The 23,765-nt window shown below is 40.7% G+C and overlaps 1 protein-coding gene across 2 annotated transcripts in view; it reads right to left on the bottom strand.

The window, feature by feature from the left end:
* The window catches only part of AGPAT5 (1-acylglycerol-3-phosphate O-acyltransferase 5), a 126,424-nt gene that overhangs the window by 12,412 nt on the left and 90,247 nt on the right, over positions 1 to 23,765 (bottom strand). Inside the window, exons 6-7 of one of the 2 annotated variants that reach the window (XM_074946831.1) lie at positions 23,304 to 23,465; positions 20,298 to 20,548 (exon numbers count right to left, since the gene is read on the bottom strand). In XM_074946831.1, coding sequence (XP_074802932.1) covers positions 20,379 to 20,548; positions 23,304 to 23,465 — 332 coding nt within the window. In that variant the 3' untranslated portion in view covers positions 20,298 to 20,378. Of the gene's footprint in view, positions 1 to 20,297; positions 20,549 to 23,303; positions 23,466 to 23,765 lie in introns of those variants that run through there. The other variant, XM_074946830.1, reaches the window with a different exon arrangement.

The following is a 23,765-nucleotide window of genomic DNA, read 5'->3' as shown; positions in this document are numbered from 1 at the left end:
AAACCTGTCTGCAAAGCTACCTTTATCCAGGGTTGTAGCATGAATCACGTGCTTGAACATCTGAATAAATCTTTCCACTAATTCCTTTGCAGCAGGATGGTAAAAATACAATGTGACATGTGTGACGGGTTCGGTCACAGAGACGCCCTTGGGACTGTCACCTGACATTTTGGAATTACCTCTGAGCCCGTTTCCCCTGCCAGCTTGGGACTCCAGAACCCTGCCCTGTGGAGCCAGACATGATAGCCTGCTTCAACACAGACAGGTCTGGTCCATGCCCCCAAACTGCAGACTTTAACCAAAAACTGCTCAGCAGGTCACCTATCTCCAACGCCCAGACACCCAATTCCCAATGGGATCCAAACCCCAAATAAATCTGTTTTACTCTGTATAAAGCTTATACAGGGTAAACTCATAAATTGTCCACGCTCAATAACACTGATAGAGAGATATGCACAGTTGTTTGCTCCCCCAGGTACTAATCACTTACTCTGGGTTCATTAATAAACAAAAGTGATTTTATAAAGTAGGATTTAAGTGGTTTCAAGTAATAACAGACAGAACAGAGTAAGTCACCAAGCAAAATAAAGCAAAAACATACAAGTCTAAGTCTAATACATTAAGAAACTGATTACAGATAATATCTCACCCTCAGGATGTTCCAATAAGCTTCTTTCACAGACTAGTCTCCTTCCTAGTCTGGGCCCAATCCTTTCCCCGGTACAGTCCTTGTTAGTTCCAACAAGCATCTTAGGTGGAAAACAGGGACTTTCTCATGACTGCAGCCCCCTTTCTTCTGTTCCACCCCCTTTTATAGCTTTGGCACAAGGTGGGAATCTTTTGTATCTCTGGGTCCCCATCCCTCCTTCTAAATGGAAAAGTACCAGATTTAAGATGGATTCCAGTATCATGTGACATGGCCACATGTCCTGTGAGACCTCATTCATCATTACCCATGGGCTGGCCCACACGTACCCAGGGAGGCTTCCAAGTAAATAAACCATTTACAACCAATTGTCCTAGTCAATGCGAGTCATCAAGATTCTAAACCACCATCAATGGTTCACACTTTACATAATTACAAAAGGACCTAAGAGTTATACTTCATATTTCTAGCTTCAGATACAAGAATGATACGTAAATACAAATAGGAGGAATATATTCAGTAGGTTATAACCTTTGTTATGATACCTTACAAGAGACCTTTGACATAAAGCATATTCCAGTTACACCATATTCACACTCATAAGCATATTTCCATAAAACATATGGAGTGCAACATCACAACGTTTGATACCATTTCTTCTGACAAACAACTGGAACTCTTCGTATGTGAACTGAGTTCCATTGTCACTTACAGTCTGTTCAGGAATTCCTGTCCTTGAAAACAAAAATTTTAACACTTCCACTGAACTAGCTCAATTCATACAGATGCCATTTAAAATGAGCATCTATTGCAACCAAACACATATGTCCCATAAATGGTTCAAACAGTCTGTAAGGACTTGTTGCCACAAGGTAGCTGAATGCTCCAAAGGATGCAATGGAGCATGTATGGAGTTTGCTCACAACCCTGACACCGTTTGGCCATTTTCACTATTTGTCTATCAATCCCAGGCTAGCACACAAAACTCCTGGCTAGGACTTTCACTTTTGCAATTCCCACATGTCTTTTGGGTAACTCTTGGAGTTTGTGAGATCTTGACTAAATAGGAATAACCACTCTAGTGTCACATATTATGCAATCTTGACATACACTTAACTATTCTTTTCAAGCTAAGAAAACTGGACACAGTTATTTGTGTGCCTGAGTCGATCCACTCATTACAATGTCATGAACTTTAGCCAGCACTGGATCATTTTAAATTTCACATTGCATTTGTTACTGGCAAGGGTTCAATTTGTGCCATATAGAACATATTTACTCTCTGTGTCTCCACTTCATTATCCTTTCCTACCACTTCTAATGGTGGATGTGATAAGCAATCTTCATTACCAGGTTGGCTGGTACCATTGAACGTAATATTGGAACAGTGAGCACTCAAGAATGTCCATTTCTGTCACTGTGCTGCAGTCATTGCCAGTATTCCTTTTCTAAAAACTGAAACTAGCTGTTGATGATCTGTAACAAAAGTACATTGTTTCCTATAGAGATGCTGGTGAAACTTTCAAACTCCCCAGACTAAACTCAGCCCTTCTCTATCAATTTGAGCATTGTTACATTCTGCTGAGGCTAGAGATCTAGAAGCAAAGACAATAGGCTTTTTCAGTATGATCCTCCATTACATATGAATTTACTGTTCCTATTCCATACAAGGAAGTGTCACAAGCTAACTTTATAGAAAAAGATGCCTTTAAGTGTGTAGGAACCATTTCAAATTATATGAGCCTCTTGTCTTCATCAAAAGCCTCGTTACACTGTAGGGATCAATGCCATTTCTGTCCTTTGGGTCACAATTCATTCAGGGGGTGTAACAGTGTTGCTGCATGAGGTAGGAACCTATGCTAATAATTGACCATCCTCAGAAAGGAGTGTGACTGACAAATTTTGCATTACAGGTACCTTAAGGATAGTTTCAACTTTTTCTTGGAATTTACAGAAACCATCTTTGTCAATGATGTGGCCACTATATGCTACTGAATCTTTGAAAAATTCACATTTTCTCTTAGTTGCTTTAAGACTTGTGACAGACCCAGACCAGTGGGGTGTAGGAGTCTGGTAGAAGGTAAATATACTGGCCACTGGATGAATAATTTTCTGTTCCCTGAGTGACCAGAGCAGGGGCTGCGCTAGAGCAATCAGGAACCTGCTAGAACCAGTTAAGACAGGCAAGCTAATTAAGACACCTGGAGCCAATTAAGAACATAATAGAATCAATTATGGCAGGCAGACTAATCAGGACATCTGATTTAAAAAGGACCTCTCATCAGTTAGTGGAGGGTGTGCAAGGAGTGAGAAGGCGTGCTGCTGGAGGACTGAGGAGTACAAACATGATCAGGCTTCAGGAGGAAGATCCTGCGGTGAGGATAAAGAAGGTGCTGTGGGGAGGTCATGGGGAAGTAGCTCAGGGAGTTGTAGCTGTCATGCAGCTGATACAGGAGACATTGTAGACAGCTGCTATCCACAGGGCCCTGGGTTGGAACCTGGTGTAGAGGGTGGGCCCAGGTTCCCCCCATTCCCCCAACTCCTGATCGGACAAAGGAGGAGTTGACCTGGTCTGTGAGCAACACCAGAAGGGAAGGTCTAATTTGGAAAGGGATCTGGCCTGTCCCCGACTCACTAGGTGGGACAACAGAGACTGCGGAGACTGTTCTCTGTTTCCCCCATGCTGGCCAGTGATGAGGTTAGCTGAGTGAACAGCTGGTTTGAGCCTCTAGCAGAATGGTCAAACTGAGGGCTGCCATGAACCTCTGAGGTGAGCAATCCGCCAAAAAGCGCAGGACCCACCAAGGCAGAGGAGGAACTTTGTCACAGACCATATTCAGCCAAACTTGCAAGTACCTTTGTGAGGTTCTCAAAGTGGTGGACAGCACTACAGCCTGTGACCTGTTAATCATCCAAATAACACTGAATACTCGGAACACCCTTAATACCTGATACAGGTCTTGCTACTAAAAAGTGGGTGCTGACTATTCCAAACACTACCCTGTTATATTGAAATAAGACCTTCTGTGTGTTAATTGTGAGGTACATTGTCTTCAATCCCCATTTTTAGACAGGCTCGGGCTAGGTTGATCTTGGAGAACAGCATACCACCAGTTATTGAGGCAAACATATTCCCTATTCTAGGTAAAGGAAACTGGTTTGAATGCAATACTGAATTAATGGTAACCTTGTCCTCACAGATCAGGACAGCCCATTCTTTTTCAGCATTGGCACAACAAAGGTGTTTCATTTGCTCCAGTTAACCTTTATACCTGGATGAGGATGATCACATCCTCAATGCCAATTGTTGCATCCTTGCTTTCCATACAACATTAAGAATATGGGAAACCACGCTGGCAAAGTTGGCATTCCACATAACCATGTTTATTAACTACGTAAAAACAAAAAAGACCTAGGTACCTATGTTCACTGCTGGTCTGAGGGTTCTAATGGCTTCTGCAGTTGAAGACGGAGGGCTACTAGAGGGTTCCCAAACTATTTAAAGCATAATAACCAGTTCCTACCTATACCCTACAATATATATCAATATCAGATCCAGATTTCCCCTTTAACCTTGAAGGACTTTGGCAATGTTTGGAACACACTGAACATGACATCACAGGAGGTTGAAATCTGACCTGAAGGAGAGCTTATTAATAGAAATAAAATTGAAAATGTATCAGAAAATGTATCCTTTTAGCAAGAGAATATTGAAAGTTGTGGTATATAAGCCCTGCCTGTTATGGCTACAATTCATGTAAATAAAGCTCTTGTCCAAAGTGCAAGTGTCCTCCTTTAGTTATTTTATAATGTTTTTCACTTTGCAGTTCATACAATCATTAGTCTAGACTGAACCTTTAGACTCAAGCCATTATTAATGGATTTGATCTATAGAGTAAGACACACTACCTCACTGCTTTTTACTGTTTTATAGCCAAAATTAGCAACCAATAAGTAAATCAAACATTAATTCTGAGTGCCAGAGTATCTCTCAAATTCACATCTGTAACCATCTTGAATCCAGTTGACAGAAAACCCTTTCACTGCTGGTTCCAGTGAAAAATGGTGACTTTCCATGGCAATGTTGACTGTTGAAAGGCAGCAACCTTGTACAGGGAAGTAGCATTGTGGGGAAGGGGACATTCTGTCTGACAATGCAGGGAACAATTACTTGATTAAAGATAAATCTATCATGAAATTGTTAATCTCTTAAGGCCAAAGAAAACAGGTAATTAGAAACTTCTGAATTACAGGGTCTCTTCAGGAAATTATATGTAGATTGAGGTTCCCAAGATATGTAGATCTAGACATGGAGGCTGTCAAATAATTAGCTTTTGCTATTCTAAAAAGGTAAGTGGTATACTGTATTTTTCTATAGTGCTATTAGCACAGGAGATCAGACATTTGAAAGGGCTAATGCACACTGTTTAGCTGAAACAAGACAATATTTGACAGAGAACAGTAGTATTTATAGGGCTTTGTTCACTGAGTAAACCCCTTCCATTCTGTCAGACTGAAAATATAAAGTAAATACTCTCCTCTAGTGTAGACACACATTGTGAGAGATTTGAAGCTGATCTGTAATATATGAATACTGTATGTTGGGCAGATTACTGGGATACTTACTGTATGAATATAGGTTTCAGAGTAGCAGCCGTGTTAGTCTGTATTCTCAAAAAAAAAAGGAGGACTTGTGGCACCTTAGAGACTAACAAATTTATTTGAGCATAAGCTTTCGTGAGCTACAGCTGAATGCATCCGATGAAGTGGGCTGTAGCTCACGAAAGCTTATGCTCAAATAAATTTGTTAGTCTCTAAGGTGCCACAAGTACTTTTTTTTTTTTTTTTTTTTGGTATGAATATGCTGGTTTAGCTCAATAGGAGGCTGTTTGGAAAAAACAAGCAGGAAGGAAAAGAATAGCTCAAGATTGCCACCTCTTAGCAAACATCATTCAGGAACAATGCCAGAACCGTTTGCTTGATGTTTCTACCTCTCCTCCAGCAAACCTACAAAACTGATTTTGACCAGCAGCGAAAGGGCCCACGAACACAGAAGAACTCTGGCAAGATTGAAAAGACACACTCCCTGAAGATGGGGTAGTTGTTATTCAGGGGAACCACTCACACACAGGACCCTGTTGGGGTGCCTAAAGAAGACAGGCCTGCCTAGATTACCATCAGAGGATTATGAGCCTTTAGGTAAAATAGATGTGTGTAGACTATTGCTTTAAAATCCTTTTTTCCCAAATGTGTGGCTCCTACTGCAAAACAAAACACATTTGAGAAGGCTGTTTTGTATACTACTGACCACAGACTACCAAAGGGAAGAACTGCGGGTGCCCAAACTCGGTCAGACCTGCAGCATAATAATGGCAGACGCACAGGGTACCTCAGCCCAGGTCCTAATCTAAGAGTGTGAAAACTGCTAAATTCCACCCAAGACAGGTAAAGGCATGAGGCTTCACACCTGGGGGGAAAAGGGGGAGGTGAAGTATGTGCACTCAGAGATCAGTAAGGAGTCAAAGGTGCAGTTAGCTCCATAAACTGTGACAGACATCAGACATGCCCAGAACATCCTGATTTCTTCCATTAATTGGAATGGATTTTCTACAGAAAAGACTACTACAGGCTATATGCACACTCCAGAAATTGATATTATTGCATATTTTATTAGATTATTTTCATATGACCAAATAGAAGCACATTATTCATTGTTACACTGCTGAAAGACTTAAGCATATGAACATTACCACATTACTGTTGTTACGAGCCTGACTGGCAAAAACTTAATGCATGTACTTAAATGTATGTATGTTAATAGTTCCATTTACATCAATGACATACATACAAGGATACCAGCATTTTCATTAACCACCAATTCCTAGAGGGGCTCCCAGGTTGCCAGAATTAATCTTTAACATGTGGTTCTACCATTATGTATCTATTCCTATATAGAATAAACACAGCATATTTTCACTTAAGCTTTAATATTATCTTTTTACCTACCCCAGGTTAAAGCTCTGTTAATTTAAAAAAAAAAATATCTCTAATACCTTTCTCAGGGTAAAACCATGGTTTTTGTTTTTCAAAAAGTCATATGATATGGTAAAATATAGCAAAACTGACATTTAAGCTAAAAGAACAGGAGTACTTGTGGCACTTTAGAGACTAACAAATTTATTAGAGCATAAGCTTTCATGGGCTACAGTTCACTTCACCGGATGCATAGAATGGAACACATAGTGAGATATATATATATATATACACATACACACACACAGAGAAGTTAGAAGTTACCATACAAACTGTGAGAGGCTAATTTGTTAAGATGAGCTATTATCAGCAGGAGAAAAAAAAAACTTTTGTAGTGATAATCAAGATGGCCCATTTAGACAGTTGACAAGAAGGTGTGAGGATACTTAACTTAAGGAAATAGATTCAATATGTGTAATGACCCAGCTACTCCCAGTCTCTAGTCAAACCCAAGTTAATGCTATCTAGTTTGCATATTAATTCAAGCTCAGCAGTTTCTCCTTGGAGTCTGTTTTTGAAGCTTTTCTGTTGCAAAATTGCCACGCTTAGATCTTTTACTGAGTGGCCACAAATATTTATTCAAGTGACACCATGATAGGACCTAATCACATTAGCCACGCCATCAGGGACTCGTTCACCTGCACATCTACCAATTTGATATATGCCATCATGTGCCAGCAATGCCCCTCTGCCATGTACATTGGCCAAACTGGACAGTTTCTACACAAAAGAATAAATGGACATAAATCTGACATCAGGAATCATAACATTCAAAAACCAGTAGGAGAACACTTCAATCTCTTTGGTCACTCGATTACAGACCTAAAAGTGGTAATACTTCAACAAAAAAACTTCAAAAATAGACTCCATCGAGAGACTGCTGAATTGGAATTAATTTGCAAACTGGATACAATTAACTTATGCTTGAATAAAAACTGGGAGCGGATGGGTCATTACACAAAGTAAAACTATTTTCCCATGTTTATAATCCCTCCCCACCCCCACTGTTCCTCAGACGTTCTTGTCAACTGCTGGAAATGGCCCACCTTGATTATCACTACAAAAGGTTTCCCCCCCCGACCCCCTGCTGGTCATAGCTCACCTTATCTGATCACTCTCCTTACAGTGTGTATGGTAACACCCATTGTTTCATGTTCTCTGTGTATATAAATCTCCCCACTGTATTTTCCACTGAATGCATCCGATGAAGTGAGCTGTAGCTCACGAAAGCTTATGCTCAAATAAATTTGTTAGTCTCTAAGGTGCCACAAGTCCTCCTTTTCTTTTTGCGGATACAGACTAACACGGCTGCTACTCTGAAACTTCAACCTCTGTGGCCACTCAGTAAAAGATCTAAGGGTGGCAATTTTGCAACAGAAAAGCTTCAAAAACAGACTCCAAGGAGAAACTGCTGAGCTTGAATTAATATGCAAACTAGATAGCATTAACTTGGGTTTGACTAGAGACTGGGAGTAGCTGGGTCATTACACATATTGAATCTATTTCCTTAAGTTAAGTATCCTCACACCTTCTTGTCAACTGTCTAAATGGGCCATCTTGATTATCACTACAAAAGTTTTTTTTTCCTCCTGCTGATCATAGCTCATCTTAACTAATTAGCCTTTCACAGTTTGTATGGTAACTTCTTACTTGTATGTATGTATGTGTGTGTATATATCTTATATGTTCCATTCTATGCATCCGATGAAGTGAGCTGTAGCTCACGAAAGCTTATGCTCTAATAAATTTGGTAGTCTCTAAGGTGCCACAAGTACTGTTCTTTTTGCGGATACAGACTAACATGGCTGCTACTCTGAAACCTGTCATTCAAGCTAAAAGTTTCTTAAATGAAAATTCCTCCTGCATCTTTCAAATGGAAAGTTTACACCAGGAAATAGAAGTATTTTTATTTTAGCTTTTACCTATTCAGAGGTTGTTCAAGGCATCTCGTTATTTAGTCATATTCAAAAGCCAGCCACACACTCAGGTCAATTACTTTCTGCAGTACTGAATTCCACATGCCAACAATACGCAGCATCAAGAATGGTAGTGTTTTCTTTACTTCACCTGCTCTAAATTCACTGTTCTTTAATTTTCGCTATGTGTCCCTTTGCTCTTATATTAAGGGACAGGTTGAAGTGATGTGACTCGATCATTTCTCACTATGACCATCATCATTCCAATTAGCTATTCAAGTCCCCCTCACTCTTTTCTTTAACAGGTTAGTACATCCGATGAAGTGAGCTGTAGCTCACGAAAGCTCATGCTCAAATAAATTGGTTAGTCTCTAAGGTGCCACAAGTACTCCTTTTCTTTTTGCGAATACAGACTAACATGGCTGTTACTCTGAAACTTAGTACATCTAGTTTCAGATTCTTACATCATATCTCTAGCTATCTCTATTACCTTTCTTTGGCGCTTAAGACAGAAAAGGTTAAATAAAATTTGGCCAGTGCTCCTGATGAGGATTATTTTCTATATCTCGGATTTCTTTTTATTGACGCTGCACTCTGGCTAACCCACTATTACCTCCTCACTACATCAGGTGGTAATCACTCACTATGACTATTTCCTATCTGTTAGCCATCTTTTAATTCACAAGATATTGACCATTAATCCATAGCAAATCAATCTTCATTAATCATCTTTTGAGGGATTTAATCTAAATGCTTTTGAAAAATCCAGGAAATTATTCTCACTGGGTTACTTATCTACCATTTTATTAGATTGTACCAAAAATTTAAGGAATAAGAAAGGCATCATTTTCCCTCAAGAAAGTCAAACTGGTTTAATCCTCTCAGGTTATATTGACCAAAATGCTGTAGTAACTATAAAACAAAACAAACCAAACTTTTCAGATCATGTTGTCTGGAACGGCGATAGGGCTCAGTCAGTACTTCTCAGGATTTCCTTTGGCTCCTGTAACACAGAGTCTATCTTTATGTCACTTGCTATCTTTATTCAGTGTTTATCATTGTCAGATGCTACTACTTCACACTTTATTTAATCCCGAATCCCAGATAAATACCATCTGCTTGTGTTAAAAACCCCAGAGTATATAAAGAGATAAATATGAATTTCGTGTTCACTGAAGTACCAATGACAACACTGGAGTCTAACAGAGATTATTAAAAATAAACAGGTAACTAGCAGTGCAAGCTTCCCCAAACTGGTCCACCAAACTGTTTCATCCCTTACCAGGAGATACCAACTTGAGAGGTGTGGGAAAAGATAATTTTGTGTAACAACCAGTTCTTTTGAGGGATGTCCTCAAGAAACTCGACTGAGACCACTCACTCATGTCACAAGAGGCAATGAATAACCAACAAATAGGAAGAACTTTCATTCAGTGATTGGGGTTGGATTGTGATGCAGTACCACAGCAGTAAGGAGCCCTGCACCAACTTTGCTATAGTTAAGGCCTGGTCTACACTACGGGGTTAGGTCGAATTTAGCTGTGTTAGGTCAATTTAAGAAAAAAACTGCATCCACACAACCAATCCTGTTCCGTCGACCGAAAGGGCTCTTAAAATAGACTTCTGTACTTCTCCCCAACAAGGGGGGAGCAGCACTAAAATTGACCTTGCTTGGTTGAGTTTGGGGTAGTGCGGATGCAAATCGACGAGATTGGCCTCCAGGAGCTATCCCGAAGTGCTCCATTGTGACCGCTCTGGACAGCACTTTGAACTCTGATGCACTAGCCAGGTACACGGGAAAAGCCCCGGGAACTTTTGAATTTCATTTCCTGTTTGGTCAGCGTGGCAAACTCAGCAGCACAGGTGACCATGTAGTCCCCCCAGAATCGTAGAGCCTAGAATCCCCTATCATCTCCGTCCCTGAGGTTATCGCAGATTAGAAGGCGAAAAAAAACGCACTCACGATGACATGTTTTCCGAGCTCATGTAGTCCTCCTGCACTGATAGGGCACAGCTTAATGCATGGAGGCATTCAGTGGCAGAGGCCAGGAAAGAATTAAGTGAGCGTGAAGAGCGGAAGCAGGACGCAATGCTGAGGCTAATGGGGCAGCAAATGGACATGATGAAGCGTCTGTTGGGGGAGCAAACCGACATGATGAAGCATCTGTTGGAGCTGCAGGAAAGCCAACAAGAGCACAGACCTGTGCTGCATCCACTGTATAACCGCCTACCCTCCTCTCCATGGTAGCCTCCTCACCCAGATGCCCAAGAACGCAGAGGGGGAGGCTCCAGGCACCCAGCCACTCCACTCCAGAGAATGGCCCAAGCAACAGAAGTCTGTCATTCAAACAGCTTTGATTTGTAGTGTGGCTACAATAAGCAATGTGGCCTTGTCCTTCCCTCCTCCCCCACCCCACCCGGGCTACCTTGTCCATTATCTCATTTTTTAAAAATTAATAAGGAAAGAATGCATGGTTTCAAAACAATAGTTACTTTATTTCGAAGGGTGAGAGTGGTTGGCTTACAGAGAATTAAAATCAACGAAGGGGGCAGGTTTGCATCAAGGAGAAACACACACAACTGTAACACCGAAGACTGGCCAGTCAGGAATCTGGTTTTTAAAGCCTCTCTGATGTGCGTGCGCCTTGCTGTGCTCTTCCAATTGCTCTGGTGTCTGGCTGCTCAAAATCAGATGCCAGGCGATTTGCTTCAATCTCCAACCCCACCATAAATGTCTCCCCCTTACTGTCACAGATATTATGGAGCACACAGCAAGCAGCAATAACAATGGGAATGTTGATTGTGCTGAGGTCTGACCTAGTCAGCAAACAGCGCCAGCAAGCTTTTAAACGTCCAAAAGCACATTCTACCACCATTCTGCACTTGCTCAGCCTATAGTTGAACTGCTCCTTATTACTGTCCAGGCTTCATGAGCCATGGGAGCCAGGGGTAGGTGTGACCGCGCGGTGCTGCCAGCTGGGAGAGCAGCCTGAGGCAGAAGCCTCCAGCTCGCATGATATTCCAGGCAGGACAGAAACTCCATGAGACGAAACTTAAAGAAGAGAATGACCTGGAGTCTCTGGCTCCCATTCGGTGCTTTAAGAGGAGGATAGCCATGTCTGTCCAAGTGCCCCTGATCAACTTCACCGAGGTCTGCCAGGAGCACCCAGGAGACGTACGACGGCTATCAGTCCTACTGCACTCTCTGCCGCGAAGGCAAGGAGCTGCTGCTGTGTAGCAATGCAGTACTGCATCTGCCAGCAGCACCCAGGAGACGTACGGTGAGCTGAGCAGGCTCCATGCTTGCCGTGGTATGGCATCTGCATGGGTAACCCAGGAAAAAAGGTGCAAGACAATTGTCTGCCATTGCTTTCATGGAGAGAGGGAGGCCTGATGACATGTACCCAAAACCACCCGCAACAATGTTTTTGCCCCATCAGGCATTGGGAGCTTAACCCAGAATTCCAATGGGCAGTGGCGACTGCGGGAACTGTGGGATAGCCACCCACCGTGAACCGCTCTGTAAGTTGACGCTAGCCACGGTAGTGAGGACACACTCCGCCGACTTAATGTGCTTAGTGTGGAGATACGCAATTGACTGTATAAAATTGGTTTCTAAAAATTGACTTTTATAAAATCGACCTAATTTCGTAGGGTAGACAAGGCCTCAGATTAAAACCAGCTTTATGTTTAAAGCTCGACTCTTCTAAATACTCTAAAATCTGTGTGGTTACTCAGATTGCCTTTAAATTTTGTGTGCCTCATGGGGGCATGGGGTTTGGTCAGTGATCCAAATTTGGGGCTATTTAAACAAGGAGTTCTCAAGACATAGCCTTGGAATCAAACAGCTTTTCTTAAAGCTGACACATTCTAGCAGCTAATTTTTGTGCAGATACAGATCAAACGAGGGCTGAGATGATCACACGAGGGTCTCAAGTGCTTGTGAGCGACTCTAATAGAGTGCATGCTATTCATTAGCCTGGAAAATATTATTAGCCAAAGAGTTTAGTTCTTTAATTAGGCACTTCAACCTTCGCAATGTTTGGCATTGCACCAAACAGATTACACTGAGCATTCACAGACAGAGGAGCCAACAGGATTTAGTGCTGAAAGTTTCACATCAACTAGATGGCTCAAGATAAGCAGTACTCCTTCTGAAACTGGCACATCCAATGAGCGTCAGTTTGAGTCCCACCTCAAACACAAGGCATATTGCTAAAAATCTGTCTCAGATGGGGGTGGTGTGGGGTGTAATCAAAGTATTTTTGCAAAAATAATTAGACATACAAATGTTTGCTGGAAGGGGAGGGGCATTTTATGGATGGGAGAGTGGGAGGAAATGGGTCAGGTGGTTTGAGCCTAGCTCAATGGGAGGGAGGTGGAAGAGGTAAGGGACACAGGGAAGGGAGTGGCGGGGGAGAATAGGGGCAGGGCTGCCTCACACCTACATTCTTGCCTTCTGAGTGTGGGGCAGGATCTGGGCGGGTCTGAGCCCCACTCACTACTTTTGTGTGTGTGCCAGGACCATCTAGGAGGGTCACAGCCCCTCTCCCTGCTGAGATATGAGGATCTTGCCTCTCTTTGAGCCCCATTCCCTGTGCTCCTGTATGTGTGCCAGGATCGGGGTGGGTGGGGAGGTGGTTAACCATTTATGGGTACCTGACTCTCCTCCATGTCCCCCTTCATGTAAGCCAGGTCCTGGAGAGGACTTGCCTTTCGGGGGGGCGGGGGGGAGAGATGGGCTGAGCCCTTCTCCTCACCATCCTTCCCTCCGAAGTGCTCTTTGATAACTGCCCTTCTAGGGATGTCTACTCCAATGTGTGCGCGCCAGGATCTGGGGATGCTCTGCCCCTCTGGATGGGGAGTTACGAACAGGCATGCTTGGAGACTGCTGAGATATTGCTCAGACTGGGGTGAGGAATGGAGGACAGGTATTCTTGGCACAATTTTTAAACTAAGGTCTGAGGGAAAGCTGATTGGGGTGGAGGAGCACATGGTTTGGACAGAAACATCCCATAGGGAAGGATTTATTAAAGGAGATTCCTCTTTCCTAGGATAATAGAGTGAGGACAGAAGTTGATAAAGTACAAGCAGGAAATGAAGAAAAATACTCAAATGAAAAAGAGTCCCATTCCATTACATCACATGAAGGCAGATAACTAAATATAGACAAATTTTATAAGTGCTTGTATACAAATGCTAGAAGTCTAAATTCTAAGATGGATGAACTTGAGTGTATGGTATTAAATGAGGATACTGATATAATAGTCATCACAGAAACTTGGTGGACCAATGGTCATCAACGGAACATAGTAATAGCAGAATACAAAATACACAGGAATGACAGAGTAGCTGGGAGTAATACTAAGTTAAAGAAAGCATAGTCAAATATAGTAAAAATCTTAAATGAATCAAATATACGATGGAACCCTTATGGATAGAAATTTCTTGGCTGAAAAATAAGAATATAGCAGTAAGAATATACTATTGACCACCTGACCAGTATGAGGCCATTGACTGTGAAATGCTCAGGGAGATTAGAGAGGCTACAAAAAAGAAAACCCAATAATAATGGGGCTTTCAACTATCCCCGTAGTCGGTACCCCTCACCTCAAGACAGATAACATTTCTAGACACCATCTGACTGCTTCTCAAAGCAGCTATTCCTGAGACCCTGAAGGGGAAAGGAATTCTTGATTTAGTCTTAAGTGGTATACAGGATGGGGTCCTAAGAGATGACTATAGCTGAACCGCTTGCCAATAGCGACCATAATGTAACATCCTTTGGGGGTGGGGAATACTGAAGAAACCCATCACAGTAGCATTTAATTTCAAAAAGGAAAACTACACAAAAATGAGGAAGCTAGTTAAATGGAAATTAAAAGGACCAGTCACAAGAGCAAAATGCCTGTAAGCTGCATAGAAACTATTTAAAAAACACCATAATAGAGACTCAAATTAAATGTATATCCCAAATAAAACAAAAAATAATAAGAGGACCAAAAAATCCTACCATGGCTAAACAAGAGAGTAAAAGAGGTGATAAGAGGCAAAAAGGCATACTTTAAAAATTGGATATCAAATCGTAGTGAGGAAAATAGAAAGGAACAAAATCTGGCAAGTCAAATGTAGAAGTATAAAGCAGGCCAAAAAAGAATTTGAAAGACTACTAACAAAAGACACGAACAGCAATTTTTTTAAAGTACATCTGAAGCAGAAAGTCTGTCAAATGATCAGTGGTGCCAGTAGACCAGGGGTTCCCAAACTTGGTTTGCGGCTTGTTCAGGGTAAGCACCTGGCGGGCTGTGAGACGCTTTGTTTACCTGAGTGTCTGCAGGTACGGCCGCTCGCAGCTCCCAGTGACCGCGGTTCGCCGTTCCTGGCCAATGGGAACTGAGGGAAGTGGTGGCCCAGCCCGCGCCGCTTCCCGCAGAACTACTAATTGTGGTATGTAACCTATTGCTTAAGTCAGCCTCTGAAACAGTTGACTGGACAGTAGCAAATATAATTTTGATTTTTAAAAAAAGCTCCAGAGGCAATCCTGGCAAGTCTAAATTCAGTACCAAGCAAATTAGTTGAAAGTAAAGAACAGAATTATTAGACACATAGATGAAAAAGATAGGTTGGGGAAGAGTCAACACAACTATTGAAAAGGAAAATCATGCCTCACCAATCAATTAGAATTCTCTGAGGGAGTCAAAAAGCATGGGGACACAAGTGATTCAGTGACTATAGTGTACTTGGATTTCAGAAAGCCTGCAACAAGATCCCACACCTAAAGCTCTTAAGTAAACTAAGCTGTCATGAGATAAGTGGGAAGATCCTCCCCTGGATCAGTAACTGGTTAATAGATAGGAAACAAAGGGTAGGAACAAATGGTTAGTTTTCACAGTGAAAAGAGACACAACACAGGGTTCACCAAGGATCTGTACTGGACCTTGTGCTGTTCAACATGTTCATAAATTATCTGGAAAAGTGGGTGAACAGTGAGGTGGAAAAATGTGCAGATGAAACAAAATTACTCAAGGCAGTTAAGTCCAAAGTGGACAGTGAAGAACCACAAAGGAATCTCATTTAAACTAGGTGACTGAGTGACAAAATAGCAAATGAAATTCTATGTTGAAAAGTGCAAAGTAATGCATATTGGAATAAAAAACCTTCCAACTATAAATACAAAATCTTGCGGTCTAAATTAGGTATTAGCACTCAAGAAAGAGATCTTGCAGTCATCATGGATAGTTCCCTGAAAACATCTAACGATGTGCAGTGGCAGTCAAAAAAAGCTAACAATGTTAGGAACCATTAGAAAAGAAATGGATAATATAACAGAAAAATATCATAATGTCACTACATAAATCCATGGTACACCCACACCTTGAATACTGGGTGCAGTTCTGTTTGCCTCATCTCAAGAAAGATATATTAGAAGTGGAAAAGATGCAGAGAAGGCAACAATAATGATTAGGGACATGGAACACTGCCATACAAGGAGAGATGAAAAAGACTGGGACTGTTCAGCTTCAAAAAGAGACAACTAAGAAGGGGATATGATAGAGGTCTATAAATCCATGAATGGTGTGGAGAAAGTAAATAGGGATATGTTATTTACTGCTTTAGAGAACATAAGAACGAGGGATCACCTGATTAAATTAATAGGTAGCAAGTTTAAAACAAATAAAAAGAAATACAGTAACTCCTCGCTTAATGTTGTAGTTATGTTCCTGAAAAATGCTACTTTCAGCAAAACTATGTTAAGCGAATCCGATTTCCTGGTAAGAATTAAATTAAGTATGGGGGGGTTAGGTTCCAGGGAAATTTTTTCCACCAGACAAAAGACAGACAAACACACACACAGTATAAGTTTTAAACAAACAATTTAATACTGTACACAGTAATGACGATCGTGAAGCTTGGTTGAGGTGGCGAACTCAGAGGGTGGAAGAGGGTGGGATATTTCCCAGGGAATGCCTTACTGCTAAATGATGATCTAGCACTTGGCTGAGCCCACAAGGGTAAACACATTGTTGTTAATGTAGCCTCACACTCTACAAGGCAGCACGAATGGAGGGAGGGGAGACAGCATGGCAGAGATACACACCGTGTGTGTGAGAGACGCACTTATCCCTTTAAGTACGCTGACCCCACTCTAAGTACATTGCCTTTTAAAGTAGATTAGCAAATTGAGACAGCAGCTGCTGCCAGCAAGCTCCCTCCATCTTGAGCCCTGTCGTGTTGTCCCCCACCCCACTCCCCGGGGAGATAAGGCATGCGGCAGTGGAGGGAGGGACAGCTGAACTGCCTGGCAGTTAATAGCCTGCAGCTGCCGCACAGGGAACTTAGGGGAGCGGGCAGCTGATAGGGGGGCTGCTGGTCCACCCTGCTTCCAAGCCCCCACCAGCTAGCTCCAATGGGCTGCTCTTTCTGCAAGCAGTGGACAAAGCAGGCGGCTGCCAAACAACATTATAAGGGAGCACTGTGCAACTTTAAACGAGCATGTTCTCTAATTGATCAGCAACGTACCAACAAAACATTAACCGGGATGACTTTATGTGAGGAGTTACTGTACTTCTCCATACAATGCATTGTAACCAGTGGAACTTGTTGCTATGGGATGTTGTGAAGGCCAAAAGTATAACGGTTAAAAAAAGAATTAGGTAAGTTCATGGAGGATAGGTACATCAACAGCTATTAGGGACGCAACCCCATGCTCCAGGTGTCCCTAAACCTCCAACTGCCAGAAACTGAGACTGGATGAGAGAGGCTGACTTAGAATTGATTACAAAAAGTAATTTTCCCTCTGCTAATACTCACACCTTCTTGTCAACTGTTGGAAATGGCCGACATCCACCTTGATTGCAATGGCCTTATTAGCACTACAAAAGTAATTTTCCCTCTCTTGATATTCACCCCTTCTTGTCAACTGTTTAGAATAGGCCACTTCCACCTTAACTGAATTGGCTTCGTTAGCACTGACCTCCCCCTCCTCACTTGGTAAAGCAACTCCCATCTTTTCATGTGCTGTATATGTATACTGCTTACTATATTTTTCACTCCATGCATCTGAGGAAGTGGGCTTTAGCCCACGAAAGCTTATGCCCAAATAAATTTGTTAGTCTCTAAGGTGCCACAAGGACTTTTCAGAATTGACAGTAAATTCTGTCAAATGTTTTGTCAATTCCCTCTGAAGCATCTGTCACAGGCCACTGTCAGAGACACGATACTGGGCTAGATGGACCATTGGTCTGATCTAATACAGTTCTTAGGTTCTGTTTCTTTAGTCATTTACATTGACAACATCTTGCTTGTCTGGAGAGGCACTGTATTTTAACCATAGAGTACGTAGTGCCCACTTTACCTTCTCTCTCATGATTAAGGCTGCGAGTTTGTCACGGAGATCACAGATTCCGTGACTTTCCGAGACCTCCGTGACTTCTGCAGCAGCTGGCCCAAGGGCTGCCTGAGGAGCTCAGGCAGCCCCTGGGCCAGCCGCACCAGCCTTTGCTGGGTCAGTCTTGGACCACTGTGTCCCTTCCCCCACCAAGCAGCAGCAGCAGTTTGGGTGCGTGTGGAAGGAGAATCAGGGCTGGGGAGTGGGAGGGGTGCAGGCTCTGGGTGGCACTTACCGTGGGAGGCTCCTCGGAAGTGACGACATGTCCCTCCTTCTCAGCTTCTAGCTCCGTGCGCTGCCTCTGCCTGCAGGCACCGCCCCCGCAGCTCCCATTGGCTGCGGTTCCCAGCCAATGGGAACTGCAGAGCCGATGCTTGAGGTGGGGGCAGCACACAGAGCTAGAAGCTGAGGGAGGGATATGTCGCTGCTTGCAGGGTGGTGCGAGGAGCCAGGTAGGAAGCCTGTCAGCCTTGCCAATCACCTCCCCAGCACCAGTGGGGTCCCGGGCCACCCCCTGCACCCGCAGTGATCCCTGGGCCGCCCCCCACTGGCGATACATCCCCTCAAGATTTAGTCACGGGTATTTTTAGTACAAGTCATGGACAGGTCACGGGCCATGAATTTTTGTTTACTGCCTGTGACCTGTCCATGACTTGTACTAAAAATACCCGTGACTAAAATGTAGCCTTACTCATGACTACCACTGAACAAAAATTGTGAGCAAAGAATTAACCAAGTCCCTAGACACATATGGGTTCTGAGAATGACAGGGGCTTTTGTGAAGAATTTTGTTTTACAGTTATGAAAGCATGTTGGATTTCTTGAGAAATATGTTTTAACTTTATGGAAGTCAAATTTCATTCACATGGGAAATAATGCTTTAACATAATAAATCTATTGCCTTCAATTAGAGTTGTGCTTACCAAAAGTTTGTTTTCCATGCAATAAATTCCAATCAAAGCTACTAAATTGAAAAAGGAATGTCAACTTTATCTTCTTTTGGAAGTTAACATGATTGTGCTGCCATTTTGTTTTTGATGTGAGTTACATTTTTTTCCCCTTTTAATTCTGACATGAATATCTACATATCATATACTGGATGTTCTATAGTACTAATTTTAGGAATTTTTCTGTATTGATTCCCAGTGCCCTCAAACCATGTTATATTAATTCTTGAACAAAACAGTTCTTCGGCTATTGCCTGGCAAATGGTAGAATGATCTTGACATTTTAGAACATATACTGTTCTTCTATTTTGTGGCTTGAGGGTTCAAGAGAATGACAAATATGACCATATTAGTAATTTTTCATATATCCTTACTAGGGCTGTTGATTAATCGCAGTTAACTCACGTGATTAACTCAAAAAAATAAATCACAATTAAAAAAATTAATCGCAATTAATCGCACTGTTAATAGAATACAAATTGAAATTTATTAACGATCTTTGGCTATTTTTCTATATTTTCAAATATATTGATTTTAATTACAACACAGAATAAAGTATACATTGTTCACTTCAAAATATTATTTTGATTACAAATATTTGCACTATAAAAAAGATAAAAAATAGTATTTTTCAATTCACTTCATACAACTACTATAATGCAATGTCTCTATCGTGATAGTGCAACTTACAAATGTAGATTTTTTTTTGTTACACAACTGCACTGAAAAACAAAGCAATGTAAAATTTTAGAGCCTACAAGTCCACTCAGTCCTACCTCTTGTTCAGCCAATCGCTAAGACAAACAAGTTTGTTTACATTTGCGGGAGATAATGCTGCCGGCTTCTTATTTACAATGTCACCTGCAAGTGAGAACAGAGGTTTGCATGGCACTTTTGCAGCTGGCATTGCAAGGTATTTACTTGCCAGATAGGCTAAACATTCGTATGCCCCTTTACGCTTTGGCCACCATTCCAGAGGAAATGCCTTCATGATCATGACGCTTGTTAAAAAAATAATATACTTACATTTTTACTGAACTCCTAGGGGAAGAATAGTACGTCTCCTGCTCTGTTTTACCTGCATTCTGACAAGTATTTCATATTATAGCAGCCTCGGACGGTGACCCAGCACATGTTCGTTTTAAGAACACTTTCACAGCAGATTTGACAAAATGCAAAGAAAGTACCAGTCTGAGATTTCTAAAGATAGCTACAGCACTCATTCCAAGGTTTAAGAATCTGAAGTGCCTTACAAAATCTGAGAGGGACGAGGTGTGGAGCATGCTTTCAGAAGTCTTAAAAGAGCAACACCCAGGTGTGGAAACTACAGAACCCGAAACCATCAAAAAAGAAAATCAACCTTCTGCTGGTGGCATGTGACTCAGATGATGAAAGTGAACATGCGTTGGTCTGCACTGCTTTGGATCATTATCGAGCAGAACCTGTCATCAGCATGGACGCATGTCTTCTGGAATGATGGTTGAAGATGAAAGGATATATGAATCTTTAGCACATCTGGCACGTAAAAATCTTGCAACTCCGGCTACAACAGTAATATGCAAACGTCTGTCCTCGCTTTCAGGTGACATTGTAAACAAGAAGTGGACAGCATTATCTCCTGCAAATGTAAACAAACTTGTTTGTATGAATGACTAGCTGAACAAGAAGTAGGACTGAGTGGACTTGTAGGCTTTAAAGTTTTACATTGTTTTGTTTTTGAATGCAGTTTTTTTTGGTACATAATTCCACATTTGTAAGTTCAACTTTCATGATAAAGAGATTGCATTACAGTACTTGTATGAGATGAATTGAAAAATACTATTTCTTTTGTTTTTTACAGCACAAATATTTGTAATAAAAATATATAATATGAGCACTGTACACTGTATTGTGTTGTAATTAAAATCAATATATTTGAAAATGTAGAAAACATCCAAAAATATTTAAATAAATGGTTTTCTATTATTAACAAAGCAATTAATCATGATTAATTTTTTTAATTGCATGATTAATCATCATTTTTTTAATCACTTAACAGCCCTAGCTTTTATATGTCCAATAATAAATTACGTAGATTATGTGACTATTACAAGAATCTGGTATGTTTTGGATAGATGTTTCATATGGCTACTTGGTTATGAATAAAATAACTATTTAGCTGAATGTTCATCACATGTGTTATTTTTTCTGTTGCTGAAAGTACAGACAAGTGTGAGGCCGTAATCATCTCAACCTTCACAATTAGTTGGCTGAAGGATACATCTCAAATTTTTTTACACATTTATTTATCATCATAAACTTACGCAGCACTTTACAAACAGAATATATTCGTTGATCATAACACTTAAGACAAGATAAAAGTTCAAAAAGATTTTTTTTTTTAAAAAAGAGAAAGCTAAATGTTAATATTGAAGAACTGAATGGAAAATAGTGTTCTCAAAATGTTCACTACAGATGTTCATCAGGCTTGCAGAATTACAAACTAAATCAGGTTTTACAAAAGTGCATCTTGGCAATACTCAGTACAAGGGAGCTGCCAAAAAAGTTTGAAGAGAACTTTAAGATGAAAAGTAATAATGTATGGAATCCTTACCTAAAATAACTAGACAAATATATTTAATAAACAAACTTCTATTATAACAGTAATGGGGAAGTCAATTGAACTTTGAGAGCAGAAAGTTATATTAAAAAATTCTGGAAAAGCTATAGTGCAATAAAATATGTTGATTAAAAATTGACACTGTTTAAAGTTTTATTGGACATGTGTTCATATGACTAGGCTGGGCCTAGGAGACAAAATGCTTTTGGAGTTTGGAACATTAAATAGGGAAAAAAATGCAAGTCATAGCAAAAAGTTTCACATGTTCTTGAAAATATTTTATAATTGAACAAAAAATAATTTGGATTTGGGAACAGCTGAACTACATTTCTGTCTACCATCTAAGAGTTATTCTTAGATGGAAGAAGAATAAGGAATGTCTATCTGTAAGGGGACCTGAAGGTCTCTGAAAAGACAGATTTTTATATACATAATTTTTGCAATGAAGGAATATGTTGAATAATTATTTTGAAAAAAATGTGTGGGTCACACTTAAGATTTGTACAAGAAACCCACCATTAAACTGTAACAAAACAATGGTTATATTGGTTAGATAAAGATCCAGGCTCCTCCTTCATACTAGCACAGAAGAGTAACCCAAAGCTCAGCTGCATACTTTATATTTATATTTATAGAATAGAGTAAGAATGCTCATGCAATCCTTTTTAGTCTTGCCCCGACTTAAAAAAAACAATTCTGCACCAAAGCAGACTCTGAAGTCAAAAAGGCCTGGTCAGCTAATATGCAAAGTCAGATTTGTAATGTACTGAAAAGACAAATTACAGTTAAAGATCAGGTTTGACAATAAACATTTTGGCCTTCATTACTGACAGAGGAAACTTAATGCATCCAGATAGTGATGCCTAGAAGTGATGATAATTCACCAATTGAAGCTGGCAAAAGGAAAACATCTGGCATGTCAATACGGTTGCAAGCAAACTTGAGTTACTTTGTTACAGTAAAAAAAAAAAAATTCTGTCTCCTGTTTTAAGAGAGTTAAAGGAACTACTACTACTTAGTTAAGTTAGAAATCTCCATTAATTCATCCTAATAGCACATGATAATTGAAAGCAATTGAACTTTATGAGAGCAGAAGGTTATATTAAAAAAAAAACTCTGGAAAAGCTACAGTGCAATAAAAGATGTTGATTTAAAATTGACACTGTTTAAAGTTTTATTGGACATGTGTCCATATGACTTGGTTGGGCCTAGGAGACAAAATGCTGTATTTTCTATAAGATTTTAGATTACATTAAACTGTAATAATTGTATTTTAATTTTTCAAATAATATTATTAAGTGTATACTTTCCCATGTAAATTTTAGCAGTTATATTCTAAGGTGTTCCACAGAAATCCAAAAGCATGACAAAAATAGGGGGGCCAGAGAGGAAGGCATTAAGCAACTGTTATAGTCTCCCAAACCTGGAGTCAGCACAAGCCTAAAAGTTAATGTCACCTGGCTGCCAATGGCCACAAGAGTTCATCTTAATCATTTGGTAGGACTTGGCCATGGGAATACTCCCTGAATTGAGAGCCAGAAGCGGTGACCTGGTATAGGAGCCTACAGTTTGGGAACCTCCTACCAAATTGTGTAGGAGTCACTATATATGTTCATCATCCATGGATCCCCAATGCAAAGTCCTCAGTGGGTTGGATTCACCAAGCTATACTGCTGCTGCTAACCATCTGAGCAGCGCAAACTGAGCTGTGCGATGGATCTGGCCCTGTATTTTTATAAGTGCATGTATGAATTAATAAATAATGTCAACTCACCAGTCATGGATGGTGCCACTTTTCTTTGCCCTTTGTGGTCCACAGTACCTTCATATGCTACTGTAACATCATAAACTGCATCTAAGTAATTCTTCATTGAGTCAATGGCAACATGAGTTGCCTTTACACGTGGCGTCAGCACATGTTTTAATACTGCAAGCCCTAGGAAAGAGCACAAACACACATTGGAAGGATAAAATTAGCTGGACTTAAATACTGAAAATATACAAAGGAAAAGCCATTTTCAAAAGATGACTGTTCAGTGGTTTCCAAACTATGGTCTGTGTAGAGCGGTCCGGCTACATGTTGCTGGTTTCACCTACTGATATCCATTTCCTAAACTGTATTAAGAAGATAGAATATATTTAATGTATTTTTACCTAAACAACTGCTGTAGTTGCAATAGAGATATTATGTGATTGTTAATGGAAAGGGAGGCTGGTCCACAAAACAATCTCTGTA

This window comes from Natator depressus, chromosome 3 (assembly GCF_965152275.1).
Source record: "Natator depressus isolate rNatDep1 chromosome 3, rNatDep2.hap1, whole genome shotgun sequence".
Classification (NCBI taxonomy): Eukaryota; Metazoa; Chordata; order Testudines; family Cheloniidae; genus Natator; species Natator depressus.
Note: the sequence above shows the minus strand (reverse complement) of the source record. Positions and strands in the feature narration are given on the sequence as shown.